The sequence below is a fragment of the Cygnus olor genome, chromosome 11 (assembly GCF_009769625.2).
Source record: "Cygnus olor isolate bCygOlo1 chromosome 11, bCygOlo1.pri.v2, whole genome shotgun sequence".
Taxonomy (NCBI): Eukaryota; Metazoa; Chordata; class Aves; order Anseriformes; family Anatidae; genus Cygnus; species Cygnus olor.
Window position 1 is genome coordinate 12,321,296 of NC_049179.1, and position 21,869 is coordinate 12,343,164.

Consider the following 21,869-nt stretch of genomic DNA (forward strand, 5'->3'; position numbering starts at 1 on the left):
GTATTAGAATTGCCATAAAAATTATTTCATGAACAGGTTTTTTAAGGGTAGTCTGCATAATGTGGGCAGCAATGAGCACCTGTGGGTAATAACAACCTCAGTCAGCACAACCAGTTCTGTCTTTGTCTTTGGACTTCATATAATCTCAAGTCTGGTCTCTGACAATGGTAAGAAAAGTACATGTGACCATGTAAATTAACTGTGAAAAATATTCTTTTTAGGTGATGTAGACTATTCGCAAGAAAATCATTCCAGTAATCAAACTCGGTATATTTAAGGTCTTTGACATATATGTGAGAATTAGACTTTCAGTTATTTTGGGAAACTTACTTAAATTTATAGTTCTTTGTCTTCTCATTTTGCACATGAATTTAAGTCTTGAATAATGCAAGTTAAGTCTAATTCAATGTATTTATATTCAGTGTGTGGTAAGAATCAAGCAACAAAGTATCAGCGAGCTTTAATTACACTAATGTTGGAATCAGTATTTTGCACTTTAAAAGAGTTTAGAGGAATAAAAAATAGCCTTGTTTTTAATATGTATGAGTTCTTTTTCCAGGTGGGAACATAACCCTTGGACTGCATGTTCTGTTTCCTGTGGAGGTGGTATTCAGAGGAGAAGTTTTGTGTGTGTAGAGGAGACCATACATGGAGAGATTCTGCAAGTGGAAGAATGGAAATGCATGTATGCCCCTAAACCCAAAGTCATTCAGACCTGTAATCTGTTTGATTGTCCTAAATGGGTGGCAATGGAATGGTCTCAAGTAAGTTGAAAAGCAATTTGGACCCTTATTATTGTGGTTTTTTTTTGTTGTTGTTTTTTTTTTTTTTCCTTAAAGAAATCCTATATTCATATGTTACCGTGTATTTGTGAGCTCAGGGCTACTGAAAAAAAAAAATGCAAGCATAATTCATAGTACTTACTAGGAGAAGTTTGTGCTAAGTAACTTGGCCTGATAATAAAAAAAAGTTAACATGTCTGTGTAGAGAAAAACACATAGAATTATTTATGCCTGTTGAATTCTTGCTTTACACGGAGGAGAAATTAGAGTCAGAGGTCAGACCCCTTTGCAATCAGGTTGTTTGTCTCTCAGTTCTTGACAAATGTAATCTTTCACTCCATATAATAGCTAAAGGCATGGCTGTCTAGGGGCTGACATGTCTGCAAGGGTAATTTTCCAGCATTCTTACCTTTCATTATAAGAACAAGAACATAAAGCCAACTTATCTTGGCTGTAGTTATCTGATACAGTCAGATAGCTCAATGCTTCTATAATTCCTTAGTTCATCCAAATGACATCACTGACATGTAGTGAAGAAACAGTTCTTGCAGCACGTCTGACCCAGCTTAAACTGAAAATGACCACTCTGAGAGAGCATATTCTCAGTACATAGCCCCTTCTGTTTTTGACTGTTGCCAATCAGATAAGCTTTATAGAACCCCAAGAAATCATTTGTATTCCCAAAACTTAGGCATTTTTTCCAGCATCAACCTTCTTTTTATTCACCTAGCAATGCAAGGTCACATTCATGTGTCTCTGATATCTGATTAATTCTGGAAAGACTTTAGAGAACATACCAGTACTCCAAAATTGCTTTTTGTCAGTATTTGTAAATAGAATAAAAAAAAAAAGAGAATGAGATGATTACATTGTCTCCTGCAGTGCACAGTCACATGTGGCCGAGGCTTACGTTACCGAGTAGTGCTGTGTATTGACCACCGTGGGCAGCATGTCGGTGGCTGTAATCCACAACTTAAACTTCACATAAAAGAAGAGTGCATCGTGCCAATACCGTGTCACAAGCCAAGAGGTAACTGGAATTTTGTCTGGGTCTGTTATTGTTTTACATTTTTGTTAAGAGAATTAAAAGCCCCTGGTAACCTTTCAGAAATGCCAGAAGCTGGAATTTACTAGGACTTATTTCAGTCTTGGCAGAAATAGGCATTTTAATTATTGGTGCTAGGAAAAGTGTCCTGCTGATATTCTTTGCTGATAATGTGGTCAGACTGTCATGAAGTGAACATGCTAACCAGCTCTATACAGCTTGGTCAAACTGGGAAAACCAGAATTAACGAGTTCAAGATGGTGAGGAAGAGTTGTTCAGTAACACTAGAAATGAGAATGATAGTCTGTATGTGTCATCTGGGATGTTATGAGATGCAAACAAACGAAATGTGTCAACATTCTCAGTGGGCCTCATCAGTTCAATGAGTTATAGACAAACTAGTTTCTTTCTCCTCCATTTTTGTATATATAAAATGCCTGGTGAATGAAATGGCAAATTCTCTAAAAGAGTTGCTAGGGCATAAAAGAGTAGATATGAAGGTGAAAGGAAAAAAAAAGGTGTATGTGTTGGGCTGGTGGTGGGGAAGTAGTATGTCTTGTCCCTTGCTCATTTCTGTCCCTCTGGGCCCAGAAAATTTCGGTTGGTGCTACTTTCATTCTTTTTTTTCCCCTACATTTCAGACATCCACCATAAAAATTTACACAGAAAAGGTGCAGGTTATCTGTAGATGACCTTATGTTTCTCTACATGATGTTTTCAGACTCCAGACAATTCTTCAAGCACAAAGACTTCAGAGTTAAACCATGAGGTAGAAACCAGCACTGAAATTCTAAGAACCTTTTGTGATTTCACTTAGGTTTGGAGGTAGACATCCTCAACTATCTAACAGTACCCCAAGAAAGAAATCACAGAAGTTTAGGATGTTCAGACAGATAAAAGAAGCTAGAATTTTTGATTATTTTTTTTTTTTTTTAATGGTGAATTGTAATTTTGGTAAAGCTGGCTAACTTGGTTAGCAAAAATAACATTTCACATGAAAATCTAATGAAGTCGCTCCATCTGCAGAATAATGTGTTTTTGCTTTGTTCTGACTTCTTTTTCAGCTATGAACTTAGGTTATGATGATAACCCATTACACTGAAATATAAGCTACAATCTAACAGAAACTGCCTGCACTTGGGGAAGATGTAGGAAAGAAGTCAAAGATTAAATAGAAATAAAACTGGATTACTGGTACCCTATTAGTGAAACATAGTGTCAGGATGGAGCTCAAACATCATGAAGAAATTTCCTAATCAATTTTGTTTTATTATCCAGTACATCTTTATTCAAAAGCATTAGATCAACAGGCAATGTAAAGTGTGAAATGTTAAGATGAATAATGCTAGCATCTACTATTTGCTTTATTTTTGGAGGAATTGCTGAGGTGTTTATTTTCTCTTTCTCTACCAGAAAAAAGCCCTGTGGAAGCAAAATTGCCATGGTTTAAACAGGCACATGAAATGGAAGAGACCAGAACAGTCTCAGAAGAGCCAGCGTAAGTACACTGTCTTTTAGAGTGCAGAAACATTTCCAGCATATTTTGCAGATCATCTGGAACGACTGTTGCTCTGCAGTTTGCTTTGACATTTGGCCCTCCTTGGAGATGAGTTGTGTTGTGAGCTGTTCCTAATTTTACATCTCAACAGCTTTGCTTCTGGAGCTCCTGTTCTGGATGACACAGAGCTACTCTATTAATAGTGTCCCTATTATCATTCAAGCAATGTAAAGGGATCTTAATTTAACTTAATTAAGACTAAAATTAATGCATGTGGAAGCATTTCAGCTGATGTGCAGTAAATAAGTTCAGTTTTATCCCAGACATTGCTGTTACCTCAAGAATGTAGTGGTTCTATTAAAAATGTACTTTGTAGGGTAGCCAGGATTTCCTTGGAGCGGGAGGGGAACAATGCATAAAGGAAGTGAGAAAAACCTGCTGATCTATAAGCTTAGCTGAATCTGTGGGGATAAGCTGTGACATTTTACACACGTGTGTGTGAAATAACATCTGGATTTTTTGAGTCCCTTAAAAGCTGATGAGCGTAAGCCTGACAACACTTATGTCCTGGGAATGAAAGCATAACCTAAATCCAGCTACACTTGTTCCTGTCCCTTGTATGTTAGGACATCTACAAAGTTGCTTGTATCGCTGTGTACATTTCATGCATATATTCAACTAATATATTCAATATTTAGTATATAACTTTCTAGAAAGTAGAATCTTTCTATAAGGGTTTTGTGAGAGTTTTTGAACAGTACTCTGTTGTGTTTAGCCAAATTCTGTACTTGTTTGTAGCAGGTACAGTTTAAAATAATTTAAATGAGCTTACTGAAGCTCATCTAACTTTGGATTTATATTGCTGTATCTGAAAGCAGAGTATGCCCCATAACCTCTTATTTTAATTCCTCCATCTAGCTATTCCTGATTTTTGGCACACATGCATCAACAGGTGTGATCATGAGTAATAAAATCTTTACACCTGCAGTGACTCACAGAGGAAACCTCTTGCCAAACAGGTGTTAGCATTGTTATGGTGACTGTACTTTAAACTTTTTCCTGGACTAGACTCTCAAGTCAAGGGTCAACCTACTGTGAGTGGTTATTTCACTCTCCAAATTGGTGGTCCCTGAATTCAGGTAGTGTAGTAGCAAAGTTATAAAAATAAAGGGTGATTGTCAAAGGGAGTGATGCAATCAAATGTGCCTGTTGAATGTCAGCATATCAGGATGAACATATAGGAGGCCACATCTCAAGAGGATTCAGCATGAAGCAATAAAGAAAATCATCTCTAGCATTACAAAATAATCCTGTGGCAACTGTGCACTAATGTAGTCTCTAGGTTTTTAGGATTCTTCAGCAGCAGTCTGACAGAATAAGCAAGGAGGACTGGCAGGGACACAGCATGCTAGTTTAGAATATATTTAGAATATAATAGAGCTGAGCTGGAACCTTTGTAATGGGTTCCCTCTTACCTTTTCCTCACAAAGAAAGCAGTTATTCATGCCTTCCTAGACATGACTGATCTATTCCACCGTGGCCTCGCAGTGTGAATGCAGCCATGTGTTCTTAGTGTATGTTCTGTCATAGCTCTGCAGCATTGCAGTTTCCTAGTTTTTTTTTTTCTCTTCACTTACTCTGGAATTCTAGCTCTTCCTCACTTTCATTCCTGATCCTTACTGTGTCCCAAGGATCTTTCCTCCACATTTTCCAGAAACATCTTCACCCACATCTAAAAGGTTTCTCCAGACACTTCTTGCTGATGACCCTAGTCATCTGTCCTTCTCTCTACTGTGCTGCTGAGGTTCTCTTGCTTTCCTAGTCAGGGTACTCTGGGCTCTCCTGGGACCCAGCTCTAATGCTCCAGCCAGATTTGTTTATTTCTACCTGCTGCCACCTGCTCTTACTTTACTCTTCTAAGGAAGCTGTCGAGTAAGGAGAAATGAGAAATAACTGATGCCTGACCTCATTTGTTTTTGCAGATTGCCTGTTGGTCATGTAGACAGTGCTTTGCAAACAAAGCAGTTTCTCTCTAGATGCTTTAAATCTTATGCCCTAACTGCTCTGGTCTTTTCGAGCTGGAGTAAGTTTTTTGGGTCAGGGTTTAGGATTTTAAAAGAAACTGTACCAGTAGGTTGTTACTTCTCCCAGAGTAAATTATAACAAGATTTCCTTCTGGTTTGGATATGTTTCACTTTGTTTTTGTAATTTACACATGATCCAGTGTGATAACTCATAGCCCACCTCTCCCTAGCAGGAAGCTTATCATTTCCTTGGTAAAATGCCATCACTTCTAGTTTTAGTTATTCTCTTGTCATACAAACTTAAACCACAATATGAAGTCTCAACTTCTAGTCCATCCTCTTATTACTACTGTCTTTCTATGCTTTCGTGTGATATTTTAGTTGATAATGAATAAGAGAATAAATGCAGCTGTGTTTTAGAACCCACAAGTGGTGGATATGCCAAAAGGAGCTTGTGGAAGATAAATAATTCTGCCGCTGTGGTCTACCACGGTTGGTGTCCTGAATTTACATAGAGACGGAACGTTCAAAAGCTCCTTTTTTTTATTATTAGTAATATAAAAAATGACTGCCCTTAAAGTGAGGCCAAGAAAAATGTAGGTCTGACCTTTTTAGTTTTCAGTTGTGGAATGTGATGACAGTTGATACCGATCATTATTTTAAATGTTCTTCCCTCGAGCCTTCTTAGTTACAGTGGGATTCACAGAGAAGATTCAGCAAGATTTTTGCATCTTTTTTGTATCATAAGTTAAAGAAATAGACACCTCAACTGCCTTTCCGTGTCATGGTTTAGGACAAAATTGAAATATCTTCAAAAGCTGATATATTTTTTCAGCAACCCGAGCTGAAAAATAATTACTTGGTTTGTGGAGTTGCACTCAGTAAAGGTGAAATATGGTGTGTTTCATGAAGGTTACTGCTCATTGTGTTTCCCAGTCATTTTCACAGAAATGCCCCCATTGTGCCCATGGTGATAGACAATTACACATTTTTCACTTCTCTGAAAATTTTCTGGTGATTATGTATATCGTTACACTCAAGGTTGATAAAAACTGACAGTGCAACTCCACTTAGATCAGGCAAGGGTGGTGCTTCAGGGAAGGGTAGGGTGCCAGCACTGTGGAAGTTCTGCCCCAGTAAGCAGCCAACATTTTAGATGCTTCTGCAAAATTTTATCCAGGCCCATTGGCGCAGTAGGGTTGGACTGGAAATATCACAAGAGCAGCCTTTTTTTCAGGATTTAGGCATTTCCTGTCTTAACTGAAAACAAGAACTGCAGGCATTAAGAAAAAAAAAATAAGAGAGAGTGAGAGAGAGACACCATGTTTTCCAAGTCTTCAGAAAGCTGGAGAAGGCTGTGCTGAGTTAAGTTTTCAGTTCAGATTTGATTGGGTTGGGTTGGGCTGGTCAGTCCCCTTTTTACCATCAGTAGTTTAAGTTACTGCTTTATTTTCCAGGTCATCCCACACAGGCTTTTTCCAAGCGTGCAGGTGAATGCACGCTTTCCTTAGTGTTAAACTGGTAACAATGCAGGGTGGACATACTCTCCACTGCTTCTGTAGTGTGCACATCATTAATACCTGCACAGATGACAATGGAAGTATAAGATTTTGACACTGCCCTGATAAGAATATCTGTAGAAAAATTCTAATTGTGAAAATTTGTGCCTACTCCAATCTGCATTTTTTCTTTCCTTTTTTTTTTTTTTTTTTTAATCAAAGAGTAGTCTCATCTACAAATGTAAAGGTCTTAGAAAAGTTTGAGAATTACAGCCATCTGATTGAATCCATTTTAAATTCATGATGATTTACAGGGCATCGTAATACAAGTGCTTTGATGCTTCTTAATCCTGACCTGAAACCCCTCTGAGTGTATGCCCAACAAAAGAAGGGTGAATTTCCATTTGCTTCAGGGAAGTATCAAATCCAAAGCCTTGCCATATGTGTGCTGTGAATGCCACTGAATAAAAAAAATATCACTTCCAAGGTTGATGGAATTTGATTTAATGATCCGTGTCACAGACTTTGGCTGAGAATACGTTGAAAATTAAATCTTAAAAATAAATAAATAAATCTGAACTCAAAATTCAGATATAATGCCAACCTCTGGAGCTCTCACACTCTTCAATTAGTTCCTTGTTTGATTTATTATTATTGTTGTTGTTGTTGTTTTAACCATCTCCATTGGCTTCTTTTTAAGGTACCTATAATTAAGGACTTTAATAGCTAGTCACATGACTAGCTTAGCAAATGCCAAGGTAGAATAAAACATACTTTAGGGTGTTGTTGTTTTTGTTTTTTTTTAATCTTCACTGTAAAATCCAAGACACTAATATTCAGCAGGAAAACCTCAATTATAATATAGGCTTGCTATAAGTCACGGAAAAGGACTGATAGAATTTTCTGAGTTTCTTTATATTTCTGAGTTTCTTCAATTGTTTGCTAAATGAATGGATTGCTGTGGTTCAAAATTGCCTTTCAGTTATACAGGATTTCAGAAGAATGCATCATACGTTATTTCTGGAATTTTTTAAGGCATTCAGCTAACAGTATACAAAACTAACACATTTCTGGTACGTTGCTGTCATACTTTTACCAAAAAGAGTTCCTTGCTTTCAGACTGTAAACTCTTAGGTTAGTGGTTAGAACACTGACCAACTCTTTTCAACTGTAAATGTCCATCAATTTTGTATTTCAAATTAGATACATAACTACAAATGGACTTATACATTTTTATTTTTGTTAATATAGAAACCGGTCATTTTTGGAGAAAGAAGTCAGAGTTTTGTAAGCCTATGCACAATGACTTTGATCCAATAAAACCCTTAAACACAAGTTTAACTCTGAGCATGTTACAGTCCTACAGAATTCAAGACTGCTAATACATTTAGTCAGGCACATGCTGAAGTGTTTCATTTAATGAGGGTGATTTTGCCATGGCTGCCCTAGGTAGTTTGCATGACTGTCTTTGGGAAGACTGTGAAATCTGATATTTAAGGGTTACACTGAGTTTATCTGCTGGAGTAAGAGAAATCCTTCCTTCGCATCTTTTCCCACAGATATTCATTTAGAATTCATTATCAAAAGCATCTGGCCATTGACCACTGCTAGATTTGCCATTGAACTCAACGACCCATTAAGTTGCACTGATATGACGTTTACTCATTTTTATTTTTTTTTACCACTGTAGGACACAACCATCCATCATTTTGACAACACTCTTTCAATAAAAATCAAACTGGTTGTGTACTTCAAAGGTTGTCAAACCTGTGAGGTGGTGAGCACTTTTAGTTTTCCTTGGTTTCAGTAGGAGCAGGGAATACTGAGTCCTTTACTGAAGTCTGTCAGGGACTTCTCCTTAAGCAGTAGTTATTTACCTTTTAACTTTTCTTAGAATTAGGAAGAACAGATATTCTTTTCTTCCACAGGAAACAATCTGTTTTGGGGTCTATCACAAGGATAGCTTGGGTGACTATGCCATGAAATGAGTTCGAGTATCCGCACAGGCTATCCACTCATGTGTTCTCCTTTTTCGTATTTGATTCTTCCTCTGTATATACTGGCAAGAACTAGTTGGCTCAAGATGATAAACTCTCCACAGGATCAGCCACGCTGTGTTGACATTTTTCTATGCTTACTGTGTATGCAGATTGTAAATACAATTTTTAGTCAGTCTTATACAACTGTTCCTATATTCATAAGGCAGCTTTCCTACAGTACAGAGGAAGAATATTCTTAACCAAAGATAAGGAGAAAATCTTTGAATCCTAATTTGATTTTTTCCTTTCATATACATTTTAGCATTGGTCAAATATGTTCTCTTACGTCTGCCAGCTGTATTTTGATCATCATCTGTATTTGAGCATATAATAAAGTGCAACTGCAACCTTTGTAAAAAATGTTCTGTGAAACTCTATTTGATTTCTTATAAATTGTACCCCAAAGCTACTCAAGATGACTTTATTAATGAAATTCAGCCCCGTGGCTTTAGTGTCATATTGAAAATTATCATCAGATATTAATGTGACCCTCAAAGTCAGAGAATATTATAGACTGAAAACTACTTTTATTTAGTAAAGTCATGATCTGTAAAATAAAATTTTACTACAGTTCATCAGGAGCATAAACGCCTTCTAATAAAAATGATGGATTATAGACTGAGCTAGTTAGACCTCTTTATTGAAGATGAGAGGCTTCTTACAAGATTAAATCTTGAAGAACAGCCTGAGGTGTTGCGCACTGGAGAGGGCTACATTTGAAAGTGCTTTTCTTCTGTCTGGTCTCTGATTATTAGTATGACAAATGGTGACCGCCTTTCTCATAGATTTAATTAGATGGCAAATACACTTCTGGTATATGCCTAACTTTGTGTACCTGGGGAGCTAAATGTATTGTACAGTTATGTCTTCATGGAATTTTTCCTCTTTTTCTGCTGTGGGAGTTTGCAAGGAGATCTAGGTGAAGTCTTTTTTTTCCCCTCCTAAAAAGATACAGTTTTCCCTGTTCCTCATGATTTTATTTTATTTTATTTTTGCTCTTGCCTTCTTTTGCCTTTTTCCTACATCTTTTCTTCTGTATTGAATTTTGAGAAATGGTCTGGTTTAAAATAACACACTTGATTATGCATTCAATTTAAACATGGAATAGTACCATGCATTGCCTGCCTTGTGTATAGGCATACATTTATGTTTTAGCTATGCTGTCTCTGTGCACACCTGGACCCAAGTATATGGAGTTAAATTCAAATGTTTTTATTGCACTGTGATCATTTGCAGGTTTATTCCAGAGCCTTGGTCTCCATGCAGTGCCACATGTGGCAATGGCATACAGGTGCGAGATGTGAAGTGCCGAATTCTTCTTGCATTTACTCAGACCGAGGTAGAACTGCCTGAGGAGGAATGTGAAGATGAGAAGCCCCCCACGGAACGAGTATGTCACCAGCCATCCTGTGACAGTGATCCTGTCCCCTACACACCAGAATTTTCACATGCTGAAGATGGGAGTGTGATTTATGACTGGGAATACATTGGTTTTACTCCTTGTTCAGCCACATGTCTTGGAGGTACTTTTATTTAACCTTTCTTTTCTCCTTTTATTTATTTATTTATTTATTTTTAATCCTGACTTGTGAGAATTCGGAATTGTTTGAAATTACTGTTTCTTCTATTAGTGTCAACCTGAACTAGCTATGCTGATATGTAGAAAAACATGGAGCTTCAACTTTAATACTTATTTTTAGCTTATCAGTGGAGTAATTTAAACTACGTTTTCTTTATTTCATACATTCAAGCAGCAGTGTTTATTTGACTAAGTAAAGTGCAAGAACTCTTTGCCAGAGAAACTTTCTTCAGTCTTATTGCTGCAGGAATCTTGGCTGCCAGGCAATTGGTGGTAACAGTACATTTAATGCATCAGTGATGGGCCTGATGAATTCCCTTGTTAATTAATCATTATCTTCCAAAATGCTACAATCTTCTGCAGTGGAGTAGGAATACAAAATTATGTTTTCTATATATTATTACACATAGAAAATTATGTGTAATATAGATTGTTTTCAGTCTGACTAACTTTAAGATCAAACAGGAGTTTGTTTAGGTCTTCGTACAGTATATCACTCTATAGGAACTCCGTGCCATACATCTGTCTGCAGGTAGTTAGGCACATTCCTTTTCGGATGTAATCGAATCTCCCTGTCGTCCTAAGTACATGTAACTAGACAAGGTTGCTGGTGTTGCTACTACATACAGTACTTTGGGACTGAACACAGAAGTGAGTTATGAAGTGTTAAGTGGAGGCAGTGGAATTGTGAACACACCTATATATGACAGGAATAATGACATCAGTGGGAAGTGAAGACAGTTGTACCCATAGAAGAAATAAAAAATGTAGGAAAGGGGGGAGCAGCTACAATGGGAAGTGAAGAGCCCAGTCTAGAGCTCATAGAAAGCAGCCTTCTTTTGTATTATTCACCAGTTCAAAACTTGAAGACAGAATTTGGGATGGATGCCCCTGAACGCTATGGTAAGTGACTGATAAGTGCATCCTTTATCAGTTACTACTGCTATTTGCTGATAATATTGATCCATAGGAATAACATCACATGCACAAAAGGTGATGCATCTTACTCCTCCACTACCTTCAGTGGACATGACCAATAGCAAGGCTATACTGCAACTATGTATGTATACCAGTGTGATGGTAGCAACAGCTATTGCTACAGAGTGTCTCTTTTTCTTCATTTTGAGGGAATTGTTTTTTAGAAATAAGCAGAAATGAGGCTTTCATTACTACTGAATTTGTAGTTTATTTCAGATCCCAAGTGATTTTTGTAATGTAAAATCATTTAATTGCCATCTTAAATGTACTTTATTACTTTTTAGCCAATATCTTTCTCAGAGTTGTTCTAAGACTCCAAAGTTTTTGAATTTTGAGAAGATCAGTGGAAGTCTAGGCTGAAATCATCTCTAATCTTTGCCTGCTGTTACACGTGCATATTTGCATTGCCAGTGTTTTCACATGTGAGTTTGTCCGTGCAAAAACATTCACAAATTGCACTTAGAGTGCAAACTAAAGGTAATTTAAGGAGGCTATACTGAAGACAGCAGTTTCATTTGCTGATACAAAGGAAATTCAAAATGACTGATGAACAGAATCACATCTGGCTTAATTTTGTTCCTGATGGAGTTGAGTATGAATTCTGCCCTGTGGTGAATTTGTGAGGTTGCCTGACCCAGAATTTTCCTGTAGGTGCTCATAATAATCTAACCATTTGATGTGCAGTAGGAATGAGCCATTTAAAGAAGTTTGAAAGTAAATGTCTTTTTCTGTTCTTGAGACTTCTGTGGTATCACTGGTACTATGTCTAGACATTTTTCTTATGTGCTGCTCCCGGGAAATGTGGGAAGTTGTCAGGATATTTTATCAATGAACTGCTTCAGAAGTCCTTTACTGTTATGCTAGTTAGGTAATAGTGATTTTTTCCTTCTATCAGTTCTGGTCTTCTTGCTGCCTTGGCAAACACTTTCAAACAGACCAAAAATTACCTGCCGATAAATAGTTTTAAGGAAACCAGACATCTCTTCTGTTTCCAACTTATTGCAGTGTACTAACTAATGATCTCACTGTGTCTACTATTTTTCCATTGTGTAGTTCAAAGGATCTGATCCCTTTCTGCTAAGTTTTATGTTCAAATCTCATTTCAATTAGATGAACTCTTCGGTTACAAGAAATAAATGTTGTCTGAGTTTGGAATATTCCAGTGTGATGTAAATTATATTAGGCACTTTTTCTCTAGAATACATGTATCTAGCAGTGGCTATTAAAATAAATTCCTGTGGGTTTCTGTGTCCTTGGAACTTCCCCCCTCCTTTCTTAGCGCTTGTCCCTCTCTGAATGAGGGAAAAGTCTGCAGGGTCTAAGTAGGCTACAAGGTTTATAGCCATGGTATGAGCAAGGACTGAACCACTGTTTCAGTGCTTGTCACTTGCACTTTTCTTTCTTTTTCATTTTTTAGATCTTCATACAGACTAGACTTTTAATTTAAACTCTCTTCTGGCCTATCTCCAAACCAAATGTAAAAATGCAGATGGTAACATTACTTTTGAGGTATTAGAATTACAGAAAGATAAGGATCTGCAGCACATTATCTAACATCACCTTTACTTTCCAGTTCACCCTGTTTACCGGGTTCTAGAGCATTGGTAACATAAGTATTGGGTCATTTTGTGTACTTTCTGCACCAAATCTGTGTGGCTTGTCAAGCAGTGTATTGGGTGCTATAAATCATACTGCCTTTGAGGACTGCTACGTTGTATTATGCCTCCTATCATAATTAATACTTTCACCCATCTTTCCATGAGTACAAATAAAAGATGTCCAGATTTTCACCAGGCAGACATCACCTTTAAGATCTGTAGGAAACTCTGTAACAATCCTGAAAACTAAAGATCTTCAGTACTTGAAGAAATCCCAAGCTGAAAATAAGCCAACAGTGTGCTCTGGTGGCAAAGATGACTAGGAGTATTCTTTGTAGTAGAAATCGCTTGGAGGTCTCAGGATTTGCTCTTGTTTTCCCAGAATGTTTTTTTTTTTTTCAATATGAAAATCTTTGGTCCTGATGCCAGAGCCTTCAACATAAGCACAAGTTTAATTTTCATAATATTATGAGTGAGAAGCAATAGTTATTATCAGAATAATGAGTATGCCTGATGAGAATAAATGTTTTTCTTGTAAACTGTAGTATTTTTTAGTGTTGTCAATCATTTAACTAGCCTACAATATTTTAAATGGATATGTTCTCCACATAAAAAATAACCAAGCTCTTTCTGGGTCTCTGTTCTAAAATGTTATTTATATTCCAAGTACTTCAAAAATTATGATTCAGGCCCTCCAAAATCATTATATAGGCTTAAAAATAATAAGATTAAAAATAAATACATAAGCACTTCCTTTTTTTTTTTTTTTTTTTGTTTTGTTTTGTTTTGTTTTTTATTCCCCCTCCCCCATAGGTTGTGGCTTTGGAACCTTTAGGGTGCAGTCAAGTTTTGTTTTCAGGCTCTTGTCTGGACCATAATGGCTAGAAATTTACTATCTTATTTATAAGAAACCTGAGATTCTTAAAAACCCAATGGATTCTAGCCAAATCTAAGGTTTTTTAAGGAAAACAATGGCTGTTGTGAATCTTGCAAATAAAGTCAAGAGCATTTGCTATATTGTTATAGGCAATTTGGTAACTGGTTACTCCTTTAACTGGTTTCATTAACTACAGAGGCTGTTTACTCTTTTGCAGAAGGAGCATATAATAGCATTGCCAGTGTGAATAGATTTACAGAAAGGCTTAAGCACATGTCAGACTTGGAACTTCTTCTGAGTTGTTTTCAACTGATAGTGCATGTTTTTAAGCAGTCATCAAACAGAGAGTGTCTGATAGAAATAAATGTCTGTCCTTCCTCTTCCAGGCACACAGCTGAAGACATCCAACCTCTTACACACACAGCAACTTTCAACCCCCATTTTCTTTTTACTCTTAAATAAATAAGTAAAAGGCAGAAACAAAAAGTCTGTGAGTTTTCTTTTATTTCCAAGCTTTCTGATCTTTTAACACAGCTTCATACACTGTATATTTCACTGCACAGAAAAGCTTGTAAAAGAATGTAAATGTATGTGGTTTGAATGCTGGGTTAAAATAGAAAATATTCTATTTCACTGAATAGTAGGATAATTACTACAATAGTGCATCAGATTACTGTAAAAATACTTAATGCTCCCTGCTGCATACATAATGTTTTAGTTAAATTATCTACTATGTTTATATTATAAGCCAAGAAAGGCATACATATAAAACTTTGCTTGTTTGAATAATGGATTTTTCCATTTTCCAATTTACATAGAATAAGAAAGTTATCCACGATTGAAGTTCCCAACTAATGTAAAATTATAGTTGGGGGTGAGAAATCTGACTAATTGTTGAGACGTTTTGACAACTACGCTCAAGCAAATGCTGCATCAATTAGGTGTAGTTATTTATTGAATAGAGTCCTTAAACTGAAAACCAAGGAACAGGAAGGAGGGGGAAGGAGGATGTTTTAACAGCTCTGCAATATATGTTTTGTCCTTACAGCATGAAGTGAGGGTGCAGTTTTTCTTGAAATAAGGCCCCCGTGGGGAGGAATCACTATTTCACTTTGTGCCCTGTAGTTAAGTCAAATGAAGGATACACAACATTATCAACGTTTTATTCTGGTAACACAATGAAAGTTAGGTAGGTTGTGCTGAAAGGCAGAAGTGGTTTAATGAACTCCAGGTGGCAAGCTTCAGTCACCTGGTATGGCATGCCTTTTGTTCATTTGGCTGACCAGTTTAATTTTTATAACACTGTGATATAAAGTTCCTGTGGGATTACTGCTGACTTAGATGGTCTGAATGGAATTTCATTTCATTCCCCTCCTTTGTGTGAGATATTAAGATATTACTTATCACAACCTGGTCTAGAGCAACATCACCTCTGAGTATAGTTTTCCCACAGGAATGCAGTGAGATCAGCAAAGTTGAAGGTGCGTAGCACAGAATAGTTTTTGACTGAAAATAGAGATTATATGGATGCTTTATGTGTGCTTCACTGCTTGCCTGGTAATGTCATTCATAAGCTCCTTCTGCCAGAAGACAATTTCTAAAACTTTGTTTCTCACCTGCAGACTGTCAGGTGGGCATTTCCGATGTACGTAAGGGGACAGGGAAGCTGCTCTTGTTAAACAAACACATGGGGAGAATTGGACAGAAAACTTTTGATTATCATGGTTGTCAGTCTAGGAAAAATAGTAGAGTTCCAGAAAACATGTATTTACAGCTTTCTTTTGCTTGAGCATTTTCATGTCTGTGTTTATTGCCTCATGGTATTTGTTAAAGGCTTACTCTCAGCTCTGACAGTGAAGTATGTTATACTCAATGTGCGTGTTCTATGTTAATGTAATTATCAATACTTTGATGTAATAGCAATGAATAGGTTGTCAATCATATTTAAGGTCAGGTCTTCTGTTCTATAAAAATTCATTACTTTGTAGATGTAGTCAAAACATTTATATAACAAGGTCTTTCAACTGCAAATGAGTCCCACAGGGGATCTAGAGGTCTACCAGAAAGCCTAAAAGAAATTGGAATGTATGTTATTGTGAAAAATCACTGCTGGTCTATACCTGCTGAAGTGTCTGAAGTAGTTGGACCAGTTTAAGTGTCTCAAAGAAGGATCGTGACCTGGGCTGGCTTGTTTGCTGGAGTACATTGGAATTATTTATAAATGGAAGGAACTGTTGGCTCATGAAAAGAATGACAGTGTTCATGAATGTGTTGTAAAAGATGGAGAAATATGGACCCTTGGCATGGACACAGAATTTTGTGTCGGATCCATCAACGAGCCCACTGAGACCAGAGCAGCTAATGATCAGCCAAGAAACCTTTCCTGATGTACAGTTGACACAGAAACAGGAGTACTTGTAGTAGCCTCTGTGTAGCAATAGTGGTCATGTTGTGAGGTATTGTCATAGGTGATACCATGAAGTGGTTAGTGAAGGTTTCTAGTTAGAAATGCAACCCCTTTTGAAACCTTACAAGTTTGTCGTAAGAAAAGAAATAAAAGCTTCTGCTAAAAGCAGCTTTGTATCCTTACAAAATCACTGGAGATAAGTGAAGGATAAGGAAATGGATTTAAATTCTTTCAACTGTGACTGGTCAGAACCCATTTTTACCTGGAAGCAGCAAAATATAGATTTCAGCATTTCAGTGCTTTTCTGTTCTATGGGATTATGATCATTAACATTGCTCACATAGAACATCCCAGATACACAGGATCCTCAAAGTACTTCACAAGCTCTCTTGTCTTTTGTGTACATATGGGTGAGCTTTGAAATGGAGCAAGGCTTTCATACTAAACAATGATATATAAGATTGAATAGTTAAAAATTTTTAAAATAATAATTTTTAAAAGTTCACTAAATGTGCATTTGCTAAGCTGACTTGTTCTAAAGCAAAATTCTATTACATTTCTTTTTCAACTCGTAGAAATTTGAGTATTAGTAATCTTTCATGCTTCAGTAATAAGATCCAGGTTGTAAGCGCTGCAGATCAGAAGGTGCCAAGAATGGTCACGAGTAAGGAAAGCTCAGGACTGGATCCGATTTGCTGCCTTCAGCAAAACTATCGCACCTCTTTGGACCTTTGTCATACAGGCTATGTTTAGACAGCCATTCTCCTGACTTTTGTTTTGCAAGTTTTCTGCATTTTTTATTACGTCTTCCACAGATCTCTGGCTCCTTAAATTCAAGGTTAGTGAGAAGGTATCGCTTGTAGCCTGGTTTTGGCAATGACACCGTTAGTTGGCCTGAGACCATTATACAGCCAGGCAGATGTAGAATCTGCTGGTGGAGAGAGGGAGAGAGAGTATATTTTCTGCTGGTTTTCAAAGAGGTAGAAAGTCAAAGCAAGCATTTTAAATATCACAGGAGCAGTTTCTACATATAACTCAAATACATTTTGAAGATTAAATGGATAAACTATCTCAGTGTTGGTTTTGACTTGAGAGGTTACTTTTAAGCCTGCCGTCACATTCAGTGTTTGGAGCTTTTTTACTGAGTGTTATTCAAGAGTAAGCTTTACAGAAATCTCGTCTGTCTTCAGTGTTTCATGAGTGTTTTCCTTTTTAATCCAGGAACACAGGAAGCCATTGCAATGTGTCTGCATGTAGAGACAAAACAAGCCGTCAATGAAACCCTGTGTGACAATTCCAAGAGACCTCCACCAATGACTCGGGCTTGCAATATCAAGCTTTGTCCTCCAAGGTACACTGTAATAATGAAATTAACCATTTCTTTGCCACAATATAATTTAAATAAACATTGATTTTCTCAGAAAACGTCCAGATTGCAAGACTGTGGTCTTGTTTTGGGATGAAATTTCACTACTTCTGTCTTTAACAAAATTTTTGGATTGTGTTTGATGATGGATTGTGATTTTTTTTTCTTCACTCCTTTTCCACTCTTTACTTCTCACTAATAAAACAGGGAAATCTCTTCTGTGAGGATGTTCTCCAGAGCTGGAAAAACAGCCTTAACTGTTTGAAATTTTTCACTAAAAACTAAAGTGTATTTACTTTCAATTCTTACTGAATGAAAAAATAGACTGAAATTATGATTTAGTTATTCTAATTTAATGCCTTTTTAGTAGCCCCATCTAGTTCTTGCAGATTTCTTATGTGTGCATGGAGATCCTGGGAAAACAACAACAACAAAAAAAGTCTAAATCCAAGTAAACTTAGCTAGTTTGGTCACTTGTAAGGGCCATATGTGAAATTTTGACATGTGTTGCCTTATTTACCCACTTTTGATCTCTGACATCCCTGATCCTTTGCATATTGTTTCTAAAATGTGTTTGCAGAAACCACCTCCTGCAAAATGTAGGGAATAAAAGTTAACAGGAACAGGATGTTTTATAGAAAATGTATACACAATTAAAGAAAGTTTTGTAAATGTAAGAAAGGTCTATTTACATATTTACATTTATAAAAGTAAATGTCAGCAGGTTGCCAACAGGCTATTTTTTTTATTTATTTCTTGGTTTTGTTTCTTTTTGTGTGTGTGCATGTCTTTTTATTAGAAGCATTTTTCAAGTAAATTCTGGAGTCAAATAAATTTCCTTTGACATAAGTCTATTACTTTATTGTGAATACTTATGCATTTCTTCCTTCCTGGTAAGTTTATAAATCTAGCTTGGCCTACCAGCCAAACCAAAGGGATGTTTCATCCATCTATCAATAAATATGCCTTCAGTTATTTTTTGCTAGGTCCTGTTTCGGTTTGATTTCTCCTTATCCAAAGTGAGTTGCTAAAACATGATCTTTTGGCTGTGTTCTTGGAACAGGTGGCAAACCGGTCCCTGGAGACGGTGCTCAGCTACCTGTGGAGTTGGGATACAGACGAGAGATGTATACTGCCAGCAGCCAGGAGGGTCTACGGTTGCTACTGAGGACTGCAAAGACAAAAAGCCTCATTCTTTGCAAGCCTGCAACCAGATTGATTGTCCCCCTGTTTGGCATGTTGAGGAATGGCAACAGGTATGACTGGGTTATAGAAACAGTTTAAATGTAAGCAGTGTTCCTCTGGTTAGGTACTTCAAAATTTCTAGCCTGAATAACATAGAACATAGCTTCTAGATATTGATTTTAAGAGTTTCAACTAATTTCATTAGAATAAATCAATCCAGAGTCAAAAATACCTCTTTTCACTACTACGCCAATGAATACTGACAGGATGAGGTGGTAAGTTGTTGGTTTTTTTTTTTAAAGGATTGCTGGATGCTAAATGCTGGATATCAGTTACTCCAGACATCACCTCTCTTTCTATACTCTGCAAATGCAATAATATACTTTTGAAGATGTTTGTTTGTTTATTTATCTCAAGAACAATGTTTCCTAACTCACAGTAGGTATATTAACTGATGCAGGGCATGGTCAGATCTACATGTAAAATGCATGTTTTCTTTAAGATTTCTGTTATTTAATTGCATTCAGGTGGGTTAACTTCTCCTTATTTCTAATATATTAACTAAACATTTTAACCGAAGAATCTTCTACAAGCTGCTTGCTTTTTAATTGAAACTAGATGTCATTTTTCAAGTGTGCATAACTATGGGGAGCCTTGCAGTGTTTATGCACCATAATGGTGTGATACATAAGCACAGACGTACATGCAGGTCTACATGCTATGTTCTTTTCTTCTCAGTGTTCATGTACTTGTGGAGGAGGGATCCAGACCCGCAAAGTGTACTGTAAGCAACTGTTGACAGACGGAAGCTTCCTGAAACTCTCTGACGACACCTGCCAGGAACCTAAATTGCCAACTACTAAATCCTGTGCAAAAGTTGACTGTCCTCCTCAGCTCATTGTAGGAGAATGGTCCAAGGTGAGCAGCCCCCAACGGGGGCGGGGGGCGGGGCTCCAAAACCTTCAATTGCAACATGATCTCTATAGAATTCTACTTGGGTGAATAGTGGTTGATTGGAGCAGTAAACTCACAGGGTAGCTGAAGGTTTTACAAGACACGTACCTAGACTAAACTGTGCATACAGTTGTTGTGCATCCCTGCCTACAATCAGACTGTTTATGTCCCTCTTCCAGAGCTGTGTTTGGGTTGCTGAAAGAAAAGCTACAATGCATTGCATGCATTCTGCCAGACATAGTTTGGTATTTAATATTTGATATTTTAGCTATCAATTATTTCATAGTACAGCTTCTGAAAAGCAAATCTTTGCTTTATTCCGTCACGTTTTCTCCTTTCCCATTTCATGTAAGCATGCTACCACTCCCTGTTCAAAAAGATTTATAGGAGGGCATTTAGAAACTGCAATTCATGTTTATGCAATATGAACTAGGAGAATGGACTGAGAGACTTGACACAGACTCTTTAGAATGTGCTGATTTGTTTCTCTGGGATAATAGATTGCATTGCTCTGTTCTCCCCATGGTTGGACGTAAAGAAATACTGTCATGTTATTTTAATCGTTCCCGAGTTGCTTGCTGGAACAAGTTAGCTATCTTATAATCTTATCGCTTGGAAAAGTGCAGAGGGTTTAATGTCTGGATAACACAAGGATTCATATGGAGAAGAGAGCTCTCTGTCTCTCTCAAACTGTTTAAAATTAGTATGTGTGGCATGGGACAGCAAGTTTAGTTTGCATCCTTCCTTTCACAGTGCTCAGTAAGCTGCGGTGTTGGAATCCAGAGAAGGAAAGTTGCCTGCCAAAACCGAACAGCAAAGGGCCAATATGTTGCATTAAATGGATCAATGTGTAGTGGTCTGTCTCCTTCACTGCTTGTAAGGTCTTGTCAGATGAATGACTGCAACAGTAAGTATGTTACTTTATGTAGTTTCCTGTTGATTTGGAACGATATATTTATAAAGAAATATCTGTACACAGGTTAATTCACTCATCTCCCTATACTTTCATAACATTACTAATCTGGCATAAATGGAATGTCATAATTACTAGACCGGTGATAACAGGTTTGCTCTTAATTTATTTAGTTCCAGTTACAAATAAAGGCCAGGTTCTAAAGAAGTAGTTTCTGAATACACTTTAATGTTATGTACCTCTCACACTCATACTCACCTACATGTGATTTGATTTTTTCTTTTATCCTTTACAGTATCCCAACTGTGAAAACATCCGTCAATTGAGTATAAATTTCAAAGGATGTTAGAAAAAATAAGAATCCAGTTCTGGCTTGTGTTTTCATTGCGTGTTTGTATTACACTGGACATTTAGTCTATTATGGTAGAATTCAAAACCTGACATTCTGTGCCAGTGATAACTGTAGGTGTAATTTCTGTCTTTCCTTATAGAAATGAGAATCCCACTCTCATGACTTTTGTAGGAATTCATGACAGTAAACAAAATAAATAAATAAATTAATTAAAAATCACAGTATTTTTATTACTGTGTATAAAAATCTATTAAGAAAAAGCTGTCTATAGGAATTGTATAATTTGGGCACAATCTGGTTATGATACTGATGGTAGTTGTACAAATTGCATATGTGTAACTGCCATGGAAATACCTTGCCAATACAATGGTCTAGTGGGAGTTGTCCCTGCCCATGGCAGGGGGAGTTGGAATTAGATGATCTTTAAGGTTTCTTCCAAGCCAAACCATTTTATGATTCTGTGATAATGTATGTTCAATTACATACAGTAATTTACAATGAGCAGTTCTAAATGTTGTTTCATTAAGACAAAACTTGGCCTCTCCTTCCTTTGTAAACAAGAGTATCATTTTGTAGGTTTGGGAGCAGGGAGCTGAACAGAAAGGAAAAAATTGAGACTATCACTTTTTAGGTATGGGGCTGAGGAAAACCAAAAGCTTTCATAAGTGGCCTGCTTTTGATCACAGATCACAAAGATAGACATGTTTTGACCCAATTCATAGTGCTATCAAGAAACAGCTACTTTATAAATTTTGAGGCTTTGCTTTAAAAAT

The 21,869-nt window shown here is 36.9% G+C and overlaps 1 protein-coding gene across 7 annotated transcripts in view; it reads left to right on the forward strand.

The window, feature by feature from the left end:
- ADAMTSL3 (ADAMTS like 3) overlaps window positions 1–21,869 on the forward strand; it is a 190,456-nt gene that overhangs the window by 137,610 nt on the left and 30,977 nt on the right. For all 7 annotated transcript variants that reach the window (XM_040569593.1, XM_040569594.1, XM_040569597.1 and 4 more), the window contains 8 exons: window positions 560–764; window positions 1,665–1,812; window positions 3,241–3,325; window positions 10,124–10,410; window positions 17,548–17,677; window positions 18,756–18,948; window positions 19,616–19,795; window positions 20,585–20,738. In XM_040569593.1, the coding sequence (XP_040425527.1) occupies window positions 560–764; window positions 1,665–1,812; window positions 3,241–3,325; window positions 10,124–10,410; window positions 17,548–17,677; window positions 18,756–18,948; window positions 19,616–19,795; window positions 20,585–20,738 (1,382 nt within the window). The remainder of the gene's footprint in view (window positions 1–559; window positions 765–1,664; window positions 1,813–3,240; window positions 3,326–10,123; window positions 10,411–17,547; window positions 17,678–18,755; window positions 18,949–19,615; window positions 19,796–20,584; window positions 20,739–21,869) is intronic.